General features: G+C 36.6%; 1 protein-coding gene across 3 annotated transcripts in view; it reads right to left on the bottom strand.

The window, feature by feature from the left end:
* ADAMTS19 (ADAM metallopeptidase with thrombospondin type 1 motif 19) overlaps window positions 1-23,952 on the bottom strand; it is a 303,272-nt gene that overhangs the window by 30,638 nt on the left and 248,682 nt on the right. For all 3 annotated transcript variants that reach the window (XM_079145927.1, XM_079145925.1, XM_079145926.1), the window contains 3 exons: window positions 20,577-20,730; window positions 8,309-8,444; window positions 637-841 (listed from right to left, as the gene is read on the bottom strand). In XM_079145927.1, the coding sequence (XP_079002053.1) occupies window positions 637-841; window positions 8,309-8,444; window positions 20,577-20,730 (495 nt within the window). The remainder of the gene's footprint in view (window positions 1-636; window positions 842-8,308; window positions 8,445-20,576; window positions 20,731-23,952) is intronic.

Below are 23,952 nucleotides of genomic sequence, written 5' to 3'. Positions count from 1 at the left end.
TTATGCAAAGATATGCATGATGGTAACAGAAAATAAAACACTCTTGATCAACATGGACTTGTGGATTACAGAAAAGAAGTTAGTGTAAGTAAGTGAGAGAGTCCTGGTTCAGATCCAAGCTCCACTAGTTGGCTAGGACTTTGGTAAAGGAAATAAGCTGTATTACCATCACTTATAAAATGGTGAAAACTATCAAGTTTCTTGCATTCTTGGTCATTCAATATAAATGAAAGTAAAAGCATACTTACTGATCATATAAAATGATACCTAAATGCTCATTTTCTCTCTTCTTTCCCTTTTAAATGTTTAAATGTTTCCCTTTTAAATGAAATGAGTCAAATGTGTATTTTAATGTGTGTGAAGCATACTCACAGTATATAAATGAGATAGCAAAATTCTAAAATGTATATAAAATTTCCAATTGATATGTTACCATATTTGTAGAATAAAGAGTAAATATCTTTGCCTTTATTTTCAAAATTATTTATGTTCATTCCTTTTATTACTAGTGAAAGTAATGCATAGTATTAAAAATATCATCTGCTATGCATAGAGATTCTAGACATGATACGATACGATTTTGTACAAGATAAGAGTCAGAGAAACAAAGGGGAAAGAAATGGTTGTGTACTGCACCTCGGACCACACTCCTGCCTCCCACACAGTCATGCAGTCCTGTCCCTCACAGCGCTGGGCAGAGGCAGGCTTAGGCCCAGTGCAGTCTCTCTCCCGTGCTCTAATGAGAGTTCCGTTGCTCAGTTGCTGGGTACAGGCCACCTGTCTGCTCTGCATGCCTTTTCCACAAGTTCGTGAACAGGTGGTCCATTCCGTCATCATCCATCTAAAGGTAAAGCAAGAGTGACAGGAAACATGCTAAAAGATATCCACTGCCATTTAGCTGACACATCTAGAATTGGCAGAAAGTTACATGTAAGTTTGTATCTCTTTTTACTAACATTAGCCTTTTATCCAAGTTATCTGTGATTTCTATTGCCTTAAATTCTCCATGTGTTTTATCTCTAGGGCTTGTTTTTATCAAAATGTCAAAGCATATGTCAGAGTCTGTCCAGGTCATCCTACATGTTAACTTTCAGTGCTCATCAAATTATATTGAAGCACCTTGAAGTCTAAAACTAGTAATATCCAGGAGTTATTCCTATTCTTTGTATTTTAAATATTCATAATAGCCCCATATGTTAGGTACTATAATGGCCATGACCATTTACTGAAAGAGAAATTCCCTTACCAAAGGATGGAGGAATATCCTTCCAGATAGAGTTACAGATAATTCTCTCAGCCAGCCACTGTCCAGCTGTGATGTGATCACAGGTAATAGAGTGACAGATTTAAGTCTGAACTTAACGTGACACCATTTCACTTTACGAGTCCTGAGGAATCCCATATTTTTCTTTAATTGCATTGATTTAATCACTCAGTCAACACATATTTATTTTAATTGATAGAAATATTTCTATTTCAAACAATCTTCAGGGCATTGATATGTCTTTATGTCACTTCCATTTCTAAAAAAGTAAGATCTATTGCAAAGACCACTAATTTCAATACCTCTCCAAATTTATTTTAAGAAGGAACCAAGACCTATGCCAAAAATGTTTCTTTCAAAATACTTTATTATGCTGTTCTCTCTTGATTCTTGTGATATGAGATGATAAAATGTCCAAATGATGAGATGAAATGAGGTGAATGATGAAGGCATTGTAACACTGTCTTAGGCTGCAATTAAAAGTAACCTAAACACAAGCACTGAGATACCAAGATAGTCTATCTGATAAACAAATGACTATGTGACTAAGGGGTGGGTAGTGTTTAAGCACAGCGTTATAAGTTGTATTCTAAATGTCCCCCAAAGTCATGTGTTAAAGACTTAGTCACCAGCTTTGTGGTGCTACTGAGAAGTGGGGCCTGGATGGAAGAGGTGGGTACTGAGGGTGTATCCTTGAAGGGCACATCTTGTCACCACCCCTCACCTTTGTCCTACTTACTGGCCACTATGAGGTGAGCCACTGAGGTCTGCCGTACCCTTCTGCCATGATGTATTACTTTCCCACAGGCCCAGAAACAATGGAGCGACTGACTGTAGACTGACACCTTTGAAATTGTGAGCCAAAATAAAACTTTTCTCTTTTTTTTTTTTCCCATCAGGTATTTTATTACAACAATGAAAACACAGAAAATAAGTACCAAGAAATGGAGTCATTGCTGTGACCTAGATATGACCAAGTGGCTTAGAAGTCTTTGGAACTGTTTTCAAAAGGGGTATGGAAATGTTTGGAGATGCAGGTTACAAGAGCCCTAAAATGTTGTAAGTGGAGCTTAACAGATGATTCTAGTGTGAGCTTGGAGAACCAGAATGATACTAGGAAAGCAGAAATGAGGTTTCAGATGGAAAGGAGGGTTCTATTGGGAATTGGAGTATGGCCATTCTGGCAAAAACTAAAACAACCAACCAACCAAACGAACAAAAAACCAAAACAAAACAAAACAAATAAACAAAAAATCAACCAACCAAACAAAAGACTTGTCTCCATTTCATCCATGCCTTGAGACTATATGTGAGTGTGAGTTTAAAGGTGAAGGACCAGTTTAGCTGGCAGAGGAAATTTCAAGGCAGCACAGCATTCAGGCAGTGGCATGGATGTGGCTTACCACTTAGCCAAGTGTACAGTGAAAGCAAAAAGTAGGGTAAAAAGATCTAGAAAACTTGCAAAGTGACCAGAAACACACATAAAATTGTGGTCATGGAAGCTGTGGTGGCTGAAGAGATTAGCACCATTAAAAAGAAGTCGAGTACTTTGCAGTGGATAAGAAGAAAAAAATGTCTTGCTGAATCTGACCAGTAATTGACCAGGGCCCTTATTCCACTCTTTCAGTCTGAAGGGTGTAAAAGTACAAACTTGTTTCAAAGACTTCTTTGAGAAAAGAGTCCCTGGGTGCCCTGCACTCACAGAGTTGCCTAGGAAGTTGTTCTTACAGGAGATATTTCATTGTACTTAGCTATCCAAGTACTCAGAGGTTTCTGTAGTTGTGGTGAAAAGAGGCTACTGTTCCCACTGGCAGCAGAGACAGGCATCATCCACCTTGTGCTAGTTTTGCATTTATGCAGAGTTACAGAATCATGGAGGCTTCTGCCCATATTTCAAAAGAAAGCCTGGAAAGTCAGTCATTATGTAGCAGGATCTGAATCCTTAACAAGATGATATGTAAAACTGTAAGAGTAAAGTCTAATCTGCAGTGAAGACTCCAGGAATTTGGAGATACCAAGAATGCAGAATGTCTGCCAAGGAAAGGTAAGGCAGTGATCAAGCCAGTCCAAGACAGAGGCCATATAGGTTGCTGTAAGCAATGCCAAAGAGTGAGATTGTAAGTGCTTTAGAGTTTACACCATGCCAACATGTGCCCTGGATGTTAGATCTGGAGCTATAGGATTTAATGCTTGCCTTGCTGGGTTTTGATCTTGTTTTGATTCTATCCCTCTTTCTATGCCACTTTTGGAATGTGGATATTTATCCTGTGTTATGGTTTTTTGATTTTTTTTCAAAGCTAAGAGTTTATGTCAGTCTAAGAGGAGACTTTGGACTTGAACTTTTAAGCAATACTGGAAGAGTTAAAATTCTGGTAACTCTTGGAGTCAGATTGAATGTATTTTGCATTGTGAGATGGACATGAACCTTTGGGAGCTAGGGGAAGAATGTTATGGTTTGCTTCTAAAATATCTCCCGAAGGCTATGTGCTAAAGGCTTAGTCACAAGCCTGTGGCACTAATGAGAGGTGGGACCTGATTGAAGGAGGAGCATATCCCTGGGAGCATGTCATTTAAGTATATATATTTTTCCCTGTCCTGTCTCTCTCTCTCTCATTTTCTGCTTCTTGGCCACTGTGAGGTGAACTTTCCTTTGCTCCCCCATGCCATTCCACCATTATGCTCTGTCTCACAAACCCAGAAACAATGGAGCTAGTTGACCATGAACTGAAACCTCTGAAACTGTGAGTCCAAATTTAATCTTTTCTTTTTTAATCTTTTCTCCTTCAAGTTAATTTTCTCAGGTATTTTGTCACAGCAGCAAAAAGCTGACTAATTATACATGTATATATGGGACAAAGGGATGAGTCATATCCCAGGCAGAATGGAGTAAATGGATCAAGATTTCATCATGCTATTCAGAATCACATGCAATTTAAAACTTATAAATTGCTTATTTCTGGAATTTTCCATTTAATATTTTTGAGCTGTAGTTGACTGTGGGTATTTGAAACCTCCTAAATGAAAGGAGATAAGGATAATTATTATAGTATCATATAGACATTTTGGTATATTTTTAAAAATTTATTCTTCTATATACTTTCCTCTTGCATCATCTTCTACTTGTTTGGAAAACAAACCATATACTAAATTTACTCTCTAAATACTTTTTATTTTCACCTCATGCCATTTGTTCATGCAGGGTCCTCTGCCTGTATCCTTTACTGTCAGCTCTAAATCCCTTTCTCCAAAAATGACTTCTCCCTCCAGCCAACAGGGTCCACTGCCTTTCCTTGACCCTCTGTCACCTGGCTTATAGTTCTCATAGGGACTTACTAGATACTCCTCGGGGAGTTGGAGGAGCTTGCAGGCTACTGTTTTAGTTAGCTTTTCATTGCTGTAATCAAAATACCTGACAAGCACAACTCAGGGGAGGGACTCACTGAGGTCTCAGTCTATGGCCAACTCCATTGCTCTGGGCTTAGGGGGAGGCAGCACATGATGGTGGAAGTACCCAGTGGAGGAAAACAACAATTCTCATGCCAGTAGTGAAGTAGACATAGTGGGAGAAGGAGCCACAGAAAAGATGCACCCTCCTAGGGCATCCCCCAATGACCCACCTCTTCTAGCCACACCCTACTTGCCTACCATTTCTCCCCAGTCAGTCCATTCAAACTAGGATGGACTGACTAGGTTAGACCTCTCATAATCCAATCATTTTATCTCTTAATATTGCTGAATTAATGGGAGTTTTGGGGAGATACTGCACATCTAAACCAAAGCAGTTACTTAAGGAATTTGACCCTCCTTTCCATTTTAGTACATACATAAAGTCTTCAAAGTCATAGATCAAAGCCTTTCTTGTTCTTTGCATCCAAAACACTTTCCATATAATAGCTTTTCCTTAAATATTTCTTGACATGGAAATTAGATTTGTCTGTTTTACAAAAATAGTCTCAAATGCTCCAAATTTACCTACCCCAATATTCCTAGCAATAATCTACATTTTGAGCAGACATACCCTCTGACAGTCTAGTTTGCTTATTTGCAAAATGGTTTAATTCTAAAGATTTAATGTCTCTATTTCTGAAAAAGGAAATATTCACAGTAACATTTGGAATCCATTATTGAGTCTCACAGGTTCTTGATTGCTGACCTACAATTTTGCTTAGGACTCTTCCCATGGATTTTGCCTAACGTGAATATTGACCATCCAAATTCAGCTATATTTTGACTTTATATTTTTACACGAATATTCCAGAAATAATTACAATTTAAATTGACCTGTGTACCTTTTCCTCCAACTATAGAACCCAGAAGATACTACTGAAACAGAAGTTTTGAAATTTCACAGTCTCAGATTTTTAAAATAAATTATTTTTTCAGAGCCTTGATATCATAATAAAAATACACCTTTTTCTCTTCCTTGAAAAATGTTTAAAAGTAAGAAGCAAATGTCAACTGTATTCTAATGAAAGAAAACATTTTTGTATTTTAGAATTTACCAAATTTGAAATGACTCCATTTCCTGATCTGGAAGATGCCATAGTCTCAAAGACTATTTCCTATTGTATCAGTCTATTTTATATTTGGCACATATGGTTCCATCAGGTCATTTGATATTTTTTTCAATAAATGTGACTGGAACTTTGAAAACTTACTTCTAGGGCAGAGAAGGAGAAAAAGCAAGAGAAATAAAGAACGTGCTCTGCCAGCAAGACTTGGAAACCTTTCCTGTGATGATCCTTAATAATTGCCCATGTCCGTTTCTTGCTTTCCATTATTTTGGCTAACCTCACTGACTACTTCTTGGTGGTTCAAAATATATTGCCTTCCTTTCCAAGGGAAGGAAGATAATAATCTCTAACAAAAAAAAAAAAAACTTCCAGTCTCCAGCTGGGAAAATCTCTCACTCAAAAATGTACTGACCTTTTAAAAACTATTCATTTTACCAAGTCATTATCAAGGCACTTTTCCTCAAGAGAGTCGAGTTCAGTGATTGAACAGCCAGTGACATGTACTGTACACTCTGCTCCCTCACAGACCAAGTTAGGAAGTGACCAAGATGTTCTGCTCCTTAAATCCAGCTCTTACAAAAATTCCTGAGGCGTCAGAGAAAGCTCTTTCATCAAATTAAAAACGTTATATGGTAAATAAAACAAATGGCGTTTTGAAATATGTTAACAAACATTTCACATGGGTTATTTAGTATTTAAATACCAAGAGAGTTCTTAGAAATGATGATAATTCCAAGGATCCAGCTTCTTTATCTGACAGTACAAAAACTAAAAGTTTTACTTACAGATCTGTCCAGACCTGAACAGAAAGGACTCAAGCACCTGCCTGTTGAAAACAATTATAGTCTAGGCCATCTACCTAATTACCACCTTGCATTATAAAAGAACTTTACTAGTTCACCAGTTTATGGAGTTAGACTGAAAAGCATAACTTGGGGAGGTACCATGTGCATGCTATTATTGAAAGTATATTAATGCTCTTTTTCATTTTGCATAACCTTTTATATATTGTTAGTCTATTTTCTTAGGAGGACATATTTGCATGGGCATAGGATTATTAGAGTAAGAGTGAAAAAGAAAGAAAACTTGACAAGTAGCTTTGAACTTCTTAAATACTCTTAAATCTACAGCAAAGAAAACCTTGAACTTTCAACACTGTAAAGGAAGAAAGTATTTTCTGAAACCTTTTAAGTTTCCATTAACATGGCATGAACCAGATCAGGAGAGCTGAAGAACTGAGTTTTACAATGAGGCAGAAACAGAGATGACTGAGGATATAAAAGAAGGGGCAGGGGAAGAAAAGGGATAAGGAAAGCAGAATTGAACATCTACCTGGATGACACTCCAGAGATTATTAAAGATTATTCCAGAGATTATTTAAGAAAGAAAAGTGCAAATACAGTTAACTTGCAATTTCGCTCCTCCTGCGATTTTGTTCCTTCACCCTGCCCCATACTTATTCATTGTGATAGGAGGTCATGAAGTTTATATTAGTTATAGATGACTACGAAGCTACAAATTCTTTGCATATTTGAGTTTTGTGGCATGTAAATTCACCATGACTCCATCGCAGAAGCTATTGTTAACGGGAGGTCAATTCTCTATTTGATGTCCTAAGAATTCCCAACTATGCCTGACTCATTGAGCATCAACAAATTCCTAAATGTCAGATAAAATAAATACTATTGTTACCATTCTCAAGGAGTCCATTTGGCCTCACACTCTTTGTCCCGTTCCTAAAAATTTTAGGACTTAACACTAGGTTTGAGTTCTACTCAAGTTCAGCATTGATTATTATGAGATAGCATGTGACTTTTCAGTAGCCCTGTGACGGAAGCTGAAGTAAGTAGCCTGGCTGCTAGGCTGCTCCAAAACTACCCTCAGGCTCATCTTGTCTCTGCTTCAGCTTGTTACTAAGGCATGGTCTTCTTCCTACCCCACTTCCAGCTGCTTGGCATAGGTGTTTTGTCTTCTACTCAGGAGTCTCTTGCCTGCTTTGTTGCCTAATACTGGGGAAATGAGGAGCTGGGCCAGAAATCTGAGGGTCAGAAATCAGGGACTGGGAAGTTTGCACTGAGAACTGTGGGAGAAGAGTGAGGAACTAACCTCAGGAAACAGAAGGACCACGCTGCCCCTGTTACTCTGCAGTTGTTCTGGTCCTGCCCAGTGCTACCTTGGTTTATTTACTCCTGTCAAGTTCTAAGGTATCATTTCAGAGAACACAGAAACAAATATTCAAATTCAACTAAATAACCAGATTTTTGACGAGATGATCTACATACAGGTTACCAAGTACTCTTAATTACCACCCCCACCCCCGTTATGTGGTTGTTTTCATGCTATGGAGAACACAAAGTTATAAATCATAGCCTTACATTATTAGACTTTGCTTCTTTTAGAAGTTGACATTTTTTATATATCCCTTTGTAAGATATCTAAGAAAATGTGATTCTATTAATATTCTGAGTGTGCTTTAGGGATAGCAATATAACGGCCAAACAATGCTTGTTGGATGGCTGGCATAGGGTACCGTGTTTGACATGGCTGCTCATTGCACTTCCGTATCTGTGGCTCTGGTTTGGTTAAGTGTTTGCATTTCTTGTTGTCCACGATGCTGATATTCTTGCTCATGATTTTTGTGCAGGACACTGTTGTCTTCCTTTCTCCTAAAAAATGCAAATTAACATATAAAGTAATGTTATCACAGGCATTTATGAAATGGACTTAGATGTTCATAGGATTGTCATTTTCACAGATATTTTAAACTAGGTTCCATCCATGAAGATGATACTATTTATAATTTACATAACAATATATCTCCAAGTTTAAGATTTTTTTTTTCTCCTTAGAAAGTAAATGACAAGCATTTATAGTATAGGGATGGTGGCAACCTAAGTTGACAAGAGGTTACTAGAAGGTTTGTTGTAATAAACTATGGTTGTCTTTTAGCAGTAAGTGGTTGAAAACCCTGAATGCAGGCTGGGGAGACAGCTCAGTGGTAGAGCACTTGCTTAGCATGCATAAGGCCCCAGGCTCAATTCCTAGCACCAGGAAAAATAAGACACAACAAAATTGTGTGTGTATAAAGCATTAGGAATCTCCTCTCCCTAATGGGACTTTTATTGAAAGCAGATAAAAGGCACACAGACATGTGTGCACATTTGATCATCTGTTGTGCATCACCTGTGGCCTGTAGTAAGTGACAGGAAGCAAGCTTACCTTGAGTATAACTCAGACCTTTACTCATATGACCTCTGAGAATTCCAGACCCCAAGATTCCAGAAAACTTTACAATGATTATTATTTTCTCTAAGAAAAATGGTGGGCCTCTTACCATTTTTCACCAGATTTCAAAAAACTCACTTTTATGTTCTCTTTACTATGACACAAATCAGGAAGTAAAAATGACTTTTACATGCTGCATTCATTTTGCTTACAGCTCTGTAAGCACAATTTCTTGATAACACTATTACTAATGACTTAAAGTCTAGAAAATATGTGCTAAATTCTGTTTCTCTATTATACTCTCTGAAGTAAGTAACCTATGATTAAAGAAAGATAGGTATCTGAATAAGATTTAATAACCTATTTTAATTGATTGTTTGACATTATAAAATAATTAAATCAGCCAACACTTTTAAAGTCAGATGGGTCATGACAGATTGCTAAGAAGTCCGAAGGCTTCCGGGTTGGTATTGAAAGGCCTGTTAGTAAGGGTCCTATGACTGTCACGCGATGGTAATTAGGAAGCTCAGGGCATTCATGCTGGTCATGCCAAACATGAAAGGCTAGGCTGGCACCAGAGAGGTTACTCTGTTTACTCAAGTAACAGAAAGAGGAGGCTGGCATCAGGAAGGAGGAAGGAAGGGATGTAGAATGAGAGTTATTTTAATTTTGAAACATTTCTTATGTCAATAACTGATCAGAAGAGAAAATGGGGTGGCCAAATAGAAGGCGAAAGAACAGGTAGGATTCAGGATTTTTTCTGATTTCCATCTCAACAATACTGCACACAGTACTCACCGCAATTCAGTCTTCAAACATGACAATATATATACGTATATACATATGTATTAAGTAACAATTATATCTGTGATTATTTCATCTCTTGCTGTTGAGACCTTCAGTATTTTCTGTCTTCTAACAGATAACACAGTGTTGTCCAAATGGAGGACGTCTGGATTGCAGTACCCTTGGCCAAGAACCTCAGGCTGTCACAAATGGCCTGTTAAAGGGCCAAGAGCTACACCCTCAGAAGTCCGCCTGTCTAACCCACCTCACCCTTGCAGCTCCTGACACAAGGTGACCTGATGCTAACTTATAGAGGAAAGGTACCTTCCATGCCCAGGTATATACCTAGGGAATTCTTTGGCAGGTCAAGAAGGGCAGTGTGTGATATTGGACTTAATCATAGTAGTGCTCAGTGTCTATCAATGTCAAACTGCTAAAGAAGCAAAAGCAACTTAGGCTCATTTAGATTTTTTCTTTCTTTTTTAACATAAAAAGAAAACAGAACTCATAAGGTAGAGATTACTTAAAAATAAAACTTAAATTACTTAAAACTTAAAAATTTTAATTACTTAAAAATAAAATATTTTTAGTTATCTTCCTTCTAGCTTCCTATGCTTCAGGAACTGGGTTATGACTTTACACACATGTTAAGTAGATATTATATAAATTTTGTTTAATGATAGCATGTGTAAGTATTAGTTACATTGTATTATGATGAATACTGAAACTACAATTAAAATAAATGTGCCTTATGGAATGTAAATGTTAGTTTTAAAATCTAATTTGAAGCCCTCATAGTTATAAAACACTCATACAGAATATAGTTGCCTAAACTGATTTAAATAATGGCACTTTGCCAACTACGGCACATAAAGCATGATAAACACATAATCCAGAAACCTTTTATTGAACATTTATATAGTTACAGAATAAATAAGGACTAATCATGTTGCATTTTTGCCTTTTCTCAGAAGATACCAAAACTAAGTTGCGTAAGCCCAGAGTTAATAGCTTAACATATTAAGCTATTGAAAAAAAATCTTTTAAGTATAAGGATTAATACTGCAGAAGAAATATGGGTATCAGTCTCATTTTAGGGAGCTCCTTAGTGGTGCTTTAAGTATAAATGCATGTAAGTATGAATTGGGACATTTCCATCCATGTTGTAGCAAGGAAGCTCATATCCTAAGTTTTTGGCAGTCAGGAGAAGCTTAGCTCCACTTTTTTATTTCATTGAGCAAAAACAATAGAATCAGGAAAAAAACATGTTGCTCAGCTGCAGACACATCGTGCCTATGAAAATACAACTAAGATCTTAAAGCCATATGGAAATGTTACTGTTTGATTTTTTTTTTTTCTTTTATATACTTTTACATCCCAGTCAGCACAGGAAATTTCCATTCTAGAATCTAACAGTAGTATCTACAGTGCATCCAATACTGTGGAACCTGGGGGCAAACAGAGTAATGAAGCTAACTGCCCTTCTGTCTCAACCAGGAGTAGCTGCAAGCTGTGGACAGTGTGTAACCTGCTCTATGGTAACTAACTTCACCTAAGCCAGTCTCAGTAACTCAGTCATGGGGAAATCTGTTTGGTTGTTTTGGATATAGTTAAGAATAAAATAAAATCATCACTATGCATTCATCTCTTTAACAAATTTGGACAAAATCTAAAAAGGAAGGGTCATTTTTACTTGCTGACTCTTTTTGCTCTGAAGACTTTTAACAAAGACAATGCATTCCATTAAGTGAGCCTTCTTTTTCAGACTCACAGAGAAGCTTTTTTTTTTTTTTAATTCTGTGTCCTGTGTTTAACACATAAAAGAGATATTTAAAAATAAAATTTGTCTATCCAGGTTGATAATATTTATAGAACTTAATACCATAAGTGCAAAAACACATTCAGTAGGTTGTATTTTAATATGAGTAATTGAAATTCTCCAGATGTTATTAGATATCCTGATTTTTAAAATAAAGTTGTGGAACTTTATAAGAGAAATATTATAGGTATATATGTGTATATTCAGTTGTCTTGATAATTTTCTTTTAAAAACATTACTTATTTTCTATTGAGATAATGATGACCAGTAAGCTATGAGAACCAACAGCAAATGTACTTTAATGAAGATGAAGGACTTTTCTCTAAGCACTTAAAATGCTTATGATTCTTTATGCACGTGTTGGAACTCCTTCCAAAATCATTTTATGCAATTGTTCTGGTTTAGATATGAGGCTCATGTATGAAACAGTGAAAGTTAGTTCAGAGGTGAATTGATCAGGTTATGAGAGTCTTAACCTAATCAGTAAATTGATCCTTTTGAATAGATTAACTGGGTAGTAATTGATGACAAGTAGGGTGTGGTTGGAGGAGGTATATACAAAATATATCACTGGGGTCCATATTTTGTCCCTGGTGAGTGGAACTCCTTTCTCTGCTTCCTGATTACCTTTTTCTGAGTTGCTTTTCTCTGCCATGAAGTTATGTCTCACCTTGGACCCAGTTGGAGTTGGCCATCTATGAATTGAGACCTCTGAAAAGGTGAGCCCCAAACAAACTTTTCTAAAACTATTCTTGTTCTTTGATCACAGTGGTGAAAAAGCCAACTACAATAATTTACTTCTTCTTCTTTTTTTTTTTTTTCCTTTTAGTACTGGAAATTGAACCTAGAGGTGTTCTACCACTGAGTTACATCCCCAGCACCCCAGCCTTTTTTCATTTTTATTTTGAGTCATGGTCTTGCTAAGTTGCCCAAGCTGGTGTCAAACTTTTTATACTCCTGCATCAGCCTCCCGAGATGCTGGGATTACAGGTCTCCACCACCATGCCTAGCTACCTACCATTTACTTCTCGATCATTATTTTTCACATTTCCATAAAATACTTTCTGTTAGGGTTTGAGCTCAATACTAAAATTACTATTTCACTTTTTATTGCAATAAAAATTACTACACATTGTTTACAACACTTGTGTATAATCCAAAAGGATTTTGTCACTTCCATGCATGCAAATATTTTAATGGGGCTCATAAGTTTCGAGTTAAATTTTATTTGAGTACCGGCATCACACTCAGTGACCTTAATGAACTGGATTTTCTTCTACTTTATGACCAAGATGCTTCCTGCTCCTCAGTCTTCATAACATTCTCACTGGTCCCAGTGCCTTTCCACATTTGTTTATCCCTGATAGACTTTCTGTAGCTCCCTTTATGTCTCCATATGGTTATATCTGACCCCTGGTACACTGATGTGCATTTTCTGAAAGCAGGCACCGCTCATCTTTTTCATTCATTCAACAAAGGTTGGTGCAGAGTCAGTATTGGTAAAGAAATGAGTGAATAAAGTATAAACCTGAAATTTAAGCCTTCAGTGGTTTCTGAACTAAGAAGTTCATCTCAACAATGAGTTTCCTTGAATGGTGAAAAAATTTTTTTTGCAAACAAAATTACCTATTATGGGAAATAATAAAAATGGCAAATCCAGCTCATAGATTATTATTTAGATACTTAAAACTGAACTGGTAAAGTTTATGATAATATAAAATTGCTTCTATTCTATTAAGAAGACAAGTTAGTATACAAAGTGTATTTTATTATTGAAATAAAATAATGCAAATAAAAATGGAAAATAAATATATTCAGTGCTCTTTCTTCGGTTAATAACATTTGGTTAATAACATTTATGTTGGAACAAGAGTATATTGACTTTAAAGTGGGAAAAGGAACCAACTGCACTTTCAAAAATGTTCTTTTCTGTCCAACACATTCTAAAAGATTTTAAAAGGCACAAGAGTCTGCATACTGAGAGGTGGTCTCTGATTTGGATCCAAAGGCTGAGACACCTCCATGTGATCTGGACATAGACAAGGAACCGAGAGGGTCTAGAGGGTCCCACAAAACTAAGATGCTAAAGGGTGATAATCTAGAGGGACATGGACTAATGTGAAGAACACACAATGCTGCCTAATTTTTTTCCTTCAAAGAAAATAGTTGATGAGGATGTGGGGAAGAAGGTATACTCATCCATTGCTGGTGGGGCTGCAAATTGGTGCAGCAACTCTGGAAAGCAATATGGAGATGCCTCAGAAAACTTGGAATGGAATCACCATTTGATCCAGCTATCCCACTCCTTGGCCTATACCTAAAGGAATTAAAATCAGCACACTACAGTGATGCAGCTACATCAATGTTTATAGCAGCTCAATTCACAATAGCTAGATTGTGCAACCAACCTAGATGCCCTTCAATAGATGAATGGATAAAGAAACTGTGGTATATATACACAATGGAATATTATTCAGCCATAAAGAAGAATGAGATTATGGCATTTGCAGGTAGATGGATGCAGTTGGAGAATATCATGCTAAGTGAGATAAGTCAATCCCAAAAAACCAAAGGGTGAATGATTTCTCTGATTAATGGATAATGTTACATAATGGGGGGTGAGAGGGGAGGCAAGAATGGAGGAAGGATGGATTGTGTAGAGGAAAATGAGGGGTGAGGAGGGGGTGGGGGAAGGAAAAAATAATACAATGAGACAAACATTGCCCTATGTACATGTATGATTATACAAATGGTGTGACTCCATTTCATGTACAACCAGAAAAATAAAAGTTGTACCCCATTTGTGTACAATGACTCAAAAAACAAACAAAAAAAAAAGCATGTTTAACTTATTTGTTTCATAACAGATTGTTGAATCTTTGCATCCCTATTCCAGGTTTTATTTTTTTTCACTAATCCATTCACTGGATCAAAATAAATCCCAATGCAGTTAATGCTGATTCTGCATGCAGCCTTCAGATATTACAGAATGGTACTTTTTTTTTTTTAACCAGGGATTAAACCCAGGAGTGCTCTGCCATTGAGCCACTTCCCCAGCCCTTTTTATATTTTATTTTAGAGAAAGGGTCTCACTTAGTTGCTTAGGGCCTCACTAAGTGGCTGAGGCTGGCTTTGAACTCACGATCCTCCTGCCTCAGTTTCCTGAGCCACTGGGATTACAAGCACAAGACTCCATGTGGGCTGAATGGTACTCTTAATGTCTCTGAAGACGAAAATCGCTCAAAACATGTCTTTTATGTTGAAAGATTTTGCAATGAGCTTCTGAATATCCAAAATCAATTTAAAATGCACATTCAAATATTTTAATGTTTTAGATCCCCAATGCAAAGTAAACATTTATTTCACAAATACATTTTAAGGTATTTGAAAATAAAGCGTATTTCAATGGTTGATGCTAAAATAAAAGTGATATATTTCTTCAAATTCTTCTAGACCTACCCTATGTCCTTGAAAACACTGTAAAAAGTGTCTGAGAGTTAGTAAATTTATGTTAAAATTCTGGAAAAACTTATTTGGGATTGCCAATACTTTCAGATATTTTTAGAAAACAGTCTTTTTAAAACAGAAAATGCTTCTATATTAGATTTTTCATAATTTGTAATAATTGGCATTAATAAATTCATACAAATGCATAGTGGATAAAAGTAGTTTAAATTATTTTAAAACTTAGTTGGAGGTATTGACATAAAATATCACTAGCAATAAAAATTTAGCTAGACAACATTATGTTTTTTTAAAAATTTCTTATCCCCAATTAGTACCATTAACCTAATATCTTCCAACAAAGTTAGAAAAATAACATGTCAAACACTGAAATTTTATACTGCCCTGTGATACCTTATTTGCTCTTAATATATTCACGTGAAGTAAAATAATGCTATCATTATCCCTCTACTCTTGGATATAAATTTTTCATGAATCTGTTTCCAATGTTCTGTGTTTTGAACACACTCTCATTTGATTCATGAATACACTAAAAGATTATAAAGCCCTTTCTGGCTATAAAATCAACAATATGAAGTTAGAAACAATGCAATTCTTGAAATCCTGTCCATCTACTTTATTTATAAACTGAAAAGAAAAATAATATCAAAAGCCCAGAAATATTTTGGCATTGACATGAATATGTGCCCTATTAACATAGTCATAGATAATTGAAAACTGTTGACTAAACAGTGCAACAGAGTACCGAGGGAAGGTCTACACCAGCACTAATCACAGAGGAATTGTAAATAATTAGGAGGAGTATGTGGCAAAATCCATTTCAAATAAAAATTAAGACATATATAAATTCTTAAATAAAATATCTCTTTGAATCCAAAGAAAACCTAAATAATCTCTAGAGGACATTCTCTATTTTGTGGAAAGAAAATATATGGAGCCTGTTGATCTGCTCCTGAAGCAGTGTGGCCAGGAGGAAAGAGGACTTGAGCCCAGGAGTGGTGGAGTCTAATCCTGGGTCCACCCATCACAGGCCATGTGACCAGGGAGGTCCCTGGGCTCTATGCACTCAACTGTCTTGATGATGAAGAAGTCATGTGTGAAAGTATCTAATACTCCTCTAACGCTAATACTAAAAGTATTTGTTGTGAATCTCTATTCCTTAAAGTTTAGAAATTGACAACACGTACTCTAGAACTCATTTAGTATGATTTTGGGGAAAAGTTTTAATCCTAAACAATTTGCTATTCCAAACTGAAGGCTGATAAGTTCTGTATATGTTGATGTTTCTTGTAATAGATCACAATTTCAGAAGAAGAAAAAAATGAGGATAATATAATTCATGGGGCAAACATTTTCCTGTCCAGATTTTTTAAATGCAAACAAATTTTCAAAAGACTATTCTTTACTGCTATAAGGTGATCATCAAACTCTCTCTCACTCCCCCCACCCATAGGACAGGGGGACCATGGGACAGGGACTGGTCAGTGGACTGCTGATGGGACTAAAATTCTTATCTGAATTGCAGTAAAAAAGAAATCTGTCATTGCATATTTCATTGTGAATGTGTTTGCTCCACTTGAAGCAGGTAAAGGGAGATGGGTCTTGGCTTCATTGGAGAATGGGTGAAGCAGAGGACCAGCAATTTGGGTGTATATGGGATGTCAGCAGGAGAGGATAGGACGATGGAGGAGTTAAAGTCACTTGGCGATAATGTGGCCTGAGGGAAATTTCCTTGTGGCAAGGATGAAGAACATTTTTTAATTCGAGAGAATTATTTGAAGTCTATTTCTTGTAATTACCCTATATGCTTGGCAACAAAGAGTGTGCTGCATACTATCTATCACCCTTGGCCTGCCTGCTGTATTGCCTTTGCTCTGGTGGCCCCAGAGGGCCAGGCAATGCAGGCACCAGGTGCAACTCCAAAGCTATGAGCACTCTGTCCATGACTGTTCCTCCAGTCTCTTCACCTCTGAATGTTCCCAGCACCCTCCTGCTTTCTTCTGAGGACACTATTTCTGGGGCTCCCTGCAGCCTCCAATGAGGTAAGCACTTTGCTTATGTCCCAGTACCTTTGGGATCTAGAGACAGTGTGGGTCTCCATGCTCCTCACTGCCTCTAGCAGACCCTTCTTCCTTTCTTCTTTCTAAACCTCCAGGTTTGCATCAGACTATGCAATGCATTACTCTTCTTGTGGTCAAATGCAAACTCCTGGCCATTCCTTCTGCTTACTTTTAGATTTTGGCTCCTGGCTTATTGTTATATTTTTCTAACACTGCTCCTGGTACAGTTCTTAGAAGCACATATCAATTTGAGTAATTCTGGCACTAAGTCTTTTCAGTACCTGGTCCTCTTCTCTTCCCTATGATCTTGCTTTTGATTTTAGTTATGCAATGCTTTGTATGACTAATCATTATATCTGCTCCATAGCCTCAATTCTACTTCCTATCATCTTTTGCTTCTCCAGTCCCTTAGTACTCTGTGTCTAGCAATTCTTTAACCCCAGCAGGCTCAGTATCCATTGAGTCTATCACATTTTCACTATGTTTAACACCTCTCATAACTTTGCTTCACTCCTCACAGAACTAAAGTTCAAGGTCCACTATTTTCAATTTGTTACATACAACCTCAGATTTTAATCCTCTTTTACTTTATTGTACTCATCTGGGAATTCCCAAACTTACTCTACAGGAGCACCTGTGTGCTATACGTCGTTAGAGGGTAACAACATCACGAGGACTGGGGTCGCACTAAGCTAATGACTATTAATTTCAAGTGGACCATTAGCGCTACCATACAATCAAAACACACGTGCCCATTCAATCCATCCCCTTATTCTCCTAGTGATCACTTTATATTCGTCTTTTCAAAACTCCAATACCACCTTTTCTACCCTCACTCTAACCAAGACTACCTTTTGGAGAAAACAGATGAAGCAAGAAGAATACTGCCATAAATTCCTGGCACTAAAGTCTTTTCCTGTTACTGACAGGCTGTCCATATTTTTGTGTAAAGCCAAGTTTCCCATCCCATCCCCCTTCCCATATGGATATTGTTTCATCAAATGTTTGCTGTCTCCTTTGCATTTCTAGTTTTCTGTTCTGTTCTAGAAAATGCACTCTGACAAACAAGCATGCATAATTTCTCTTATTAAAAACAACAGCAACAAATTCATTTGATTCATATTCTTCTCCAGCTACTGCCACATTTCTCTATTTTCCTCTTTTGGCAACATTTCTAGAGTTACTTAGAGTTACTTTCTCCACTTATTCTGCCATTTTCTTTTGAATCCATTCCATTTTGTCTTTTAAGCCAAACATGTCATTGAAATTAATTTTTATGGGGTCAGATTTGAACTCCATGTTTCAAATCTCTTTGAATCCCTTTAATCTATTTGTAATCCATTTTAAATCACAATCACGTAATTTATTTAAATGTTATAGTTAACTCTCAGTCTACATTACTTTCCATTTGGTAGTTTTGGATGGTTGATTGTTTTCTTCTTGTACTCATTTTAAAATGTTTTGCTCCTTCCTCTTCGTCTCTCCAGACTCTCAATGTGGCATACCGCAATTCTCTCCGCCCCCCCCCCCCCGTATTTGCTCCTTTGGCAAATTCTATTCTCAATATTTTAATATATCATCCATATACTGAGTATCTCTAGCTTAATATTCTCTTCTGAACACCAGACTTTTATACCCAACTGCTACTTGACATCACCCTTACTAAGCATCTTAAACTGATGATGAGGCTCAAACTCCCTCCTAACCCTGCAATTTCACTTTCCTGTGTAAATTAATGGTGGCTTCATCTTGCTAGTTGGTAAAACCATCACAGTCATTCTCTGGACACTCATAGCTCCACATATTTCTATCAACACAATCTGTTAGTTCTGCTTGGAGACTCTGTACTGATCCTGACCACTCTTCCCTCCAGCATTGCTAACCCAGTGGTACAATTATTCTCCTCTTCTTCCTTGATTACTGTAGTAACTTCCTGACTGATCTCTCTGTCTACCCTTTTGCTCCATTTAGCCTATTCTCAACTCAGAAGCAGAAATAATCTTTAAAAATAAGATTAAGATCAAGTCACTCTTCTATTTGAGCATTCCCACAAGCATCACACACCATCCAGAGCAAAGCAGGACCATGCCAGCCTTCCTTCTATTCCTGCGTGACCAGTCTACTCCTGCCCAGGGCCTCCGCCTGCCCCAGCCACCCCCCTGGTCACATCAGAGTTAGTTATTTGTTCACTTTTCTGTTTTTTAAAATTCATCCTGATCTTATTGAGGGCTTTTCTGACCATCATATTTAAAACGGAATCTACTCCCTCTATTCTTTACAACCCACATTTATTTCCCCTCCTTGCTTATTTTTCTCCAGATACTTCTTACACTTTGATATCTTAATATGTTATTTATTTGTATACTTATTTTTTGTCTTCCATACACCAAACACACTCTCCCACCTGCCAGTCTCTTTCTGCACTTTCCCAAACTTCTGCTGCAGCAGCATTAAGCTTTGCATATCAATATTCCTTCACCCAAAACCCCAAAATAAATTATTCACTTCTTTATTGTATACACTGCATGTGCACGCACACACACACACACACACACACACAATACCTTTATATGATAAAGATTTCTACTTTTGTCCTTAGGAGGCATCTCATACACAGAGCTTTACAAAATGTTAATAAGTGGAAGTAACTGAAATAATAATATGCTACTGATGCACAGGGAAGGTGGAAGTCCCCATCTGGGATCTTACTATTCACTGCTTCTGTGAGCAACAACAATCCACTTAACCTGTAGCACACAAGTTTCTCACAGACAAAATAAAGGTAAGATTAAGTGCTTTCCTAGTCTAACATTTTGTGTTGAGGTGATTTCATTCTTTTGTCTCCTTGCCCTCTGACATGAAAACAAAAATAGAAAATCTTGGAGAACAATTTCAGGAAAATAGTTATAGGCTTTTTAAAAAATTAGCAAGGTAAAGAAATTAGGGAATTTTTTTCACATATTCTGTATATTTAGCTTAAGTATACAGACAACACAGAAGCAAACAATATTACTCTGTCAAAGCATGCTTACATTCCATTCAGGTCTGCAATTCTTGTGGGCAGACATATTTTGGAGTTCAAAATTTTAAAGACTTTATCAAAGTAATACGCTACAAAAATATTACATAGCAACCTTAACAATGTCTGTGGAACCTTGTGCATCATAGACAAAATTCATTACTATTTATGCAATGCAATACAATGATTCATCTTATTAGTGAAATATGTAACACCACTAAGTAGTTTTTTCAGTTCTAGGCAGATTTTGCTACAAAGTAGTTCAGGTACTTAGTTACTAAACATGTTATCAAAAACACTCAGTTTCCAATTCTTTATGGCATTTGGAATTCCAGATTAGGGGTCTGGAATCTGTCTTAATTATCAGTGGTTATTGAGAAAGCAACTGCTGTTTTGGAGAGAGAAATATTCTAAAGTCCTTCACCTCCTCCACACGTGGCATCGCAGTCTTCCCAACCTGTGTGTGTCCACATGAAGAGGGGCTCTGGTGCTTTAGAGCTCTGGTTCTCTGGAAGGGGGTCTGATGGGACAGTGTACTCATAGTGAAGGCCATAATTCTGATCTTGAAACAGAAGTACCTATAACATACAAAAATGATTAGGACAGATGGTTCAAACTAGAACACTTTCGACGAAGGACACTACTACTTTAAAAGGCTTATGGCATCACGAGGATACTTCTTCCATGTGTAGTAGAAATGTGACAGTACTCTTAAATATCAAAATTGTCATTTCTTTGAAAAGACAGGAGCCCACAGTTACTTCTGGGCCTAAGTGGTCATGAAGAAAAGTTTACTTGAATGAGATCAGAACTATGTGGTCATTTATTTTCAATTTGATGAACTGAACAGTTTCCCAAAGAATTGGCACATGTATGATGACTTTGGTGGGGGGTAGAAGGTAGTGGTGGCAGGAATGTGTGTTCTATGTGGCTTAAGGTATGACCCACAGTATAATATCAACTGTGAACTTTCCACTCCAATAAGAAAAGATGAACAGGAAGTCCCCAAGTTCACAAAGGACTCCTTTTCCCTCTATCCTTGGGTGGAGACTTTGGGGATCATCTCTCTCTAAGGGCAGAGAACTTCTAAGCCAACTGAAGGACAAGAATTTCATTCCATGGATGCTTGCAATTTACTTTGAATTCTGGCAAGTATACCAAATTTCCATTTGTAGTAAAAACTGTTTCCTTCAAAATTGTTAAAATTAATTTACAAAGAAATATTAACTTAACTGTACATTTATGTATATACAAATAAACAATTCAATAAACCATAAAGGATGTGTGGGAAGGACTGAACTCTAGGTTGCACTGCACAGAACCACAGGCAGGGATCAAGTCTGCTTTGTTCTCTACAGGAACCCATGACCAAGCTTAGAACTGTATCATAATGCATACTTATACATCATGTTTATATGTGTATATGTATGCAAATGAAACAATGAATGACAATGTTTCTTTATATATTCATTTTCAGAAAATCTGTCAAACAACATGAAATATATCAATTCAATGACTCTGAGGAACTATGGAAGAAATCTATATAATGTAATGTGATGCATAAAAACACATATTCCTATATTTTTAAATTATGCTAAATTTTAGGGAACTTTGTTTAATATTTCAACTGTGTCCAGACAAGAGTCAACAACTTCAAGGGAAAAAAAATATTGATGAGCGAAACGTTAAGGGTCTGCATTTCTATTCTGTCTTTTTCACTTCTTTTACTTCAAATTCTGTTCAATATATCAACAGAAATACCAAGATATGTTTTGATGTGTGAATTGGGTGTTGACTTTATAAAATACAATAATAAACATAAGCCTGGCATAGTGGTGCATATGTAAGAAGATTGCAAGTGTGAGGCCAGCTTGGGCAACTTAGCAAGATCCTGTCTCAAAATAAAAATTGAAAAGGGCTGAGGATGAAATAAAAAGGGTCGGAGATGTAGTTCAGTGGGAGAGTGCCCCTGGGTTCAATCCCCAGTACCACCACCAAAGGAAAAAAAAAAAAAAAAAAGAAGAAGAAGAAAAAGAAAAAGAAGAATAAGTAAATAAAACCATTTTTAAGTTCACAAATGAGTAACACACTAGGTACTAATTCAAAATACATCACAGTGCTTATTTTGGCTTAAGCATCTCAAATATCTCATTGGATGTTGCCAATTATAGGCTACTTTCAGCCTAATAAGTTTAAAGAGAAAGAACTTCATTTTTTAAAACTACTGACTTGTTTATGGTTTTTAACCAGACTATTACATAATTTTTAAATGATGAAATAAACATAAATAATAACTACTTGCCAACTTACTAAATTACATGAAAACATGTCTATTTTCCCTAATAAACTGTCTTTTCATTGATAGAACTTGAGATTGTCCTTGAATATCTAATGCCACTTAAAATAGAGACATTGGCCACAAAACCATTAGCTCTTTCTTAAACCATTTGAATTTGGCAGTATTCTTTGCAAAAAGGAAAGTGTGACCATGTTACAGTCGATGGGCACATATGGAAGCATGGCAGCAGAGGTATTGCCTTTCGAAAATCAGTACCAGCTTTGAGTCTGTAATAGTCATTAAAGAAAAATATCTTAGAAGTGCAGTTTCCCTTGGATTACTGAATAAATTCAGGTCACATAGATGCCTTCTTTTAGACATAGTTCACTGACTTTAATTATACTTCATGCTTCCAGGAAAAACCTTGGTAATTACCAGTCAGATTAAAGATTCTGCAGCAATGAAGCTCCCTGTGCCCAACACCAAGACCTCTCATACATGCTTTGACAGTTTTGAAGCAGAGGCTCCTTATAAGAGCCTTAGTCTTGTTCCCTTAAAAAATGTAGGTTACACTTACATAAGTCAGTAAACATGATAGCATTTTCTGAAACCTAATCATTAAAATATTTTTGCTTTGATAATGTTATTGTATGTGACCCAACATACAAGGAGTTGTATATTGCTCAAACAATATCAGTCATTTTTTCTCTCTAAGTGGCACAGAGAACAGAAAGGACTTTCCAAATGAATTTAAAGAGTAGGACACAAAAGAATTGTGGGGAAAAGCTTAAAATAATCATTTAAAATATGTGTATTTATTATCCAAGGACATTTGGTATAATGATCTCAGCTTTATAATAGCATCGAAACAATGATTACTTATTGACAGTTAAATAATTGATTAGACAACACTATGCACAGTGCTTATCTTTCCTCATACTTAATTCTTTTTAGTATATACAATGAAATAATAACAATAATACGCATCACACAAGTATGTGGATTATGTGCTGCAGTGAGTATAAAACACCCTTGGCCAATATCTGATTCTTAGTGCTCAATGAATGGTGGATGTTACTAAGATACTAAGATTGGAAAAGAAGGTACACACCCACTTACCTTGCTCCCTGTATTGTGATTGGTAAAACATAGTGATTGCACTTATACAAAACCTTGTAATTTAAATTATGTTTTCTGGGCCAGCAACAGTGGCATCAGGTAGAAACTGGTTAGAAATGCAAATCTCAGGTCCTGTTCCAGACCAAATTAATGGAATGTGCATTTTAGCAAGAACTCCAGGTAATTGGTGGGCACTTTAAGGGAGTAAATGCAAATGGGCCAATATGTGGTCTGAACCTCTGGCTCCTACATTAGCAACACAGATGTCTCCAATTGAAGATAAAGTCAACATAAAATGTGTGGAGATATTAAATAATGTGGCATAGCACATTCCAAAATAAACAGCCAATGGATCATGGCTTAGATCAGTTTTATGTGTAGACATAAGGAGGTGCTGAAATGT

Source organism: Sciurus vulgaris, assembly GCF_902686455.1.
Source record: "Sciurus vulgaris genome assembly, chromosome: 6".
Taxonomy (NCBI): domain Eukaryota; kingdom Metazoa; phylum Chordata; class Mammalia; order Rodentia; family Sciuridae; genus Sciurus; species Sciurus vulgaris.
Note: the sequence above shows the minus strand (reverse complement) of the source record. Positions and strands in the feature narration are given on the sequence as shown.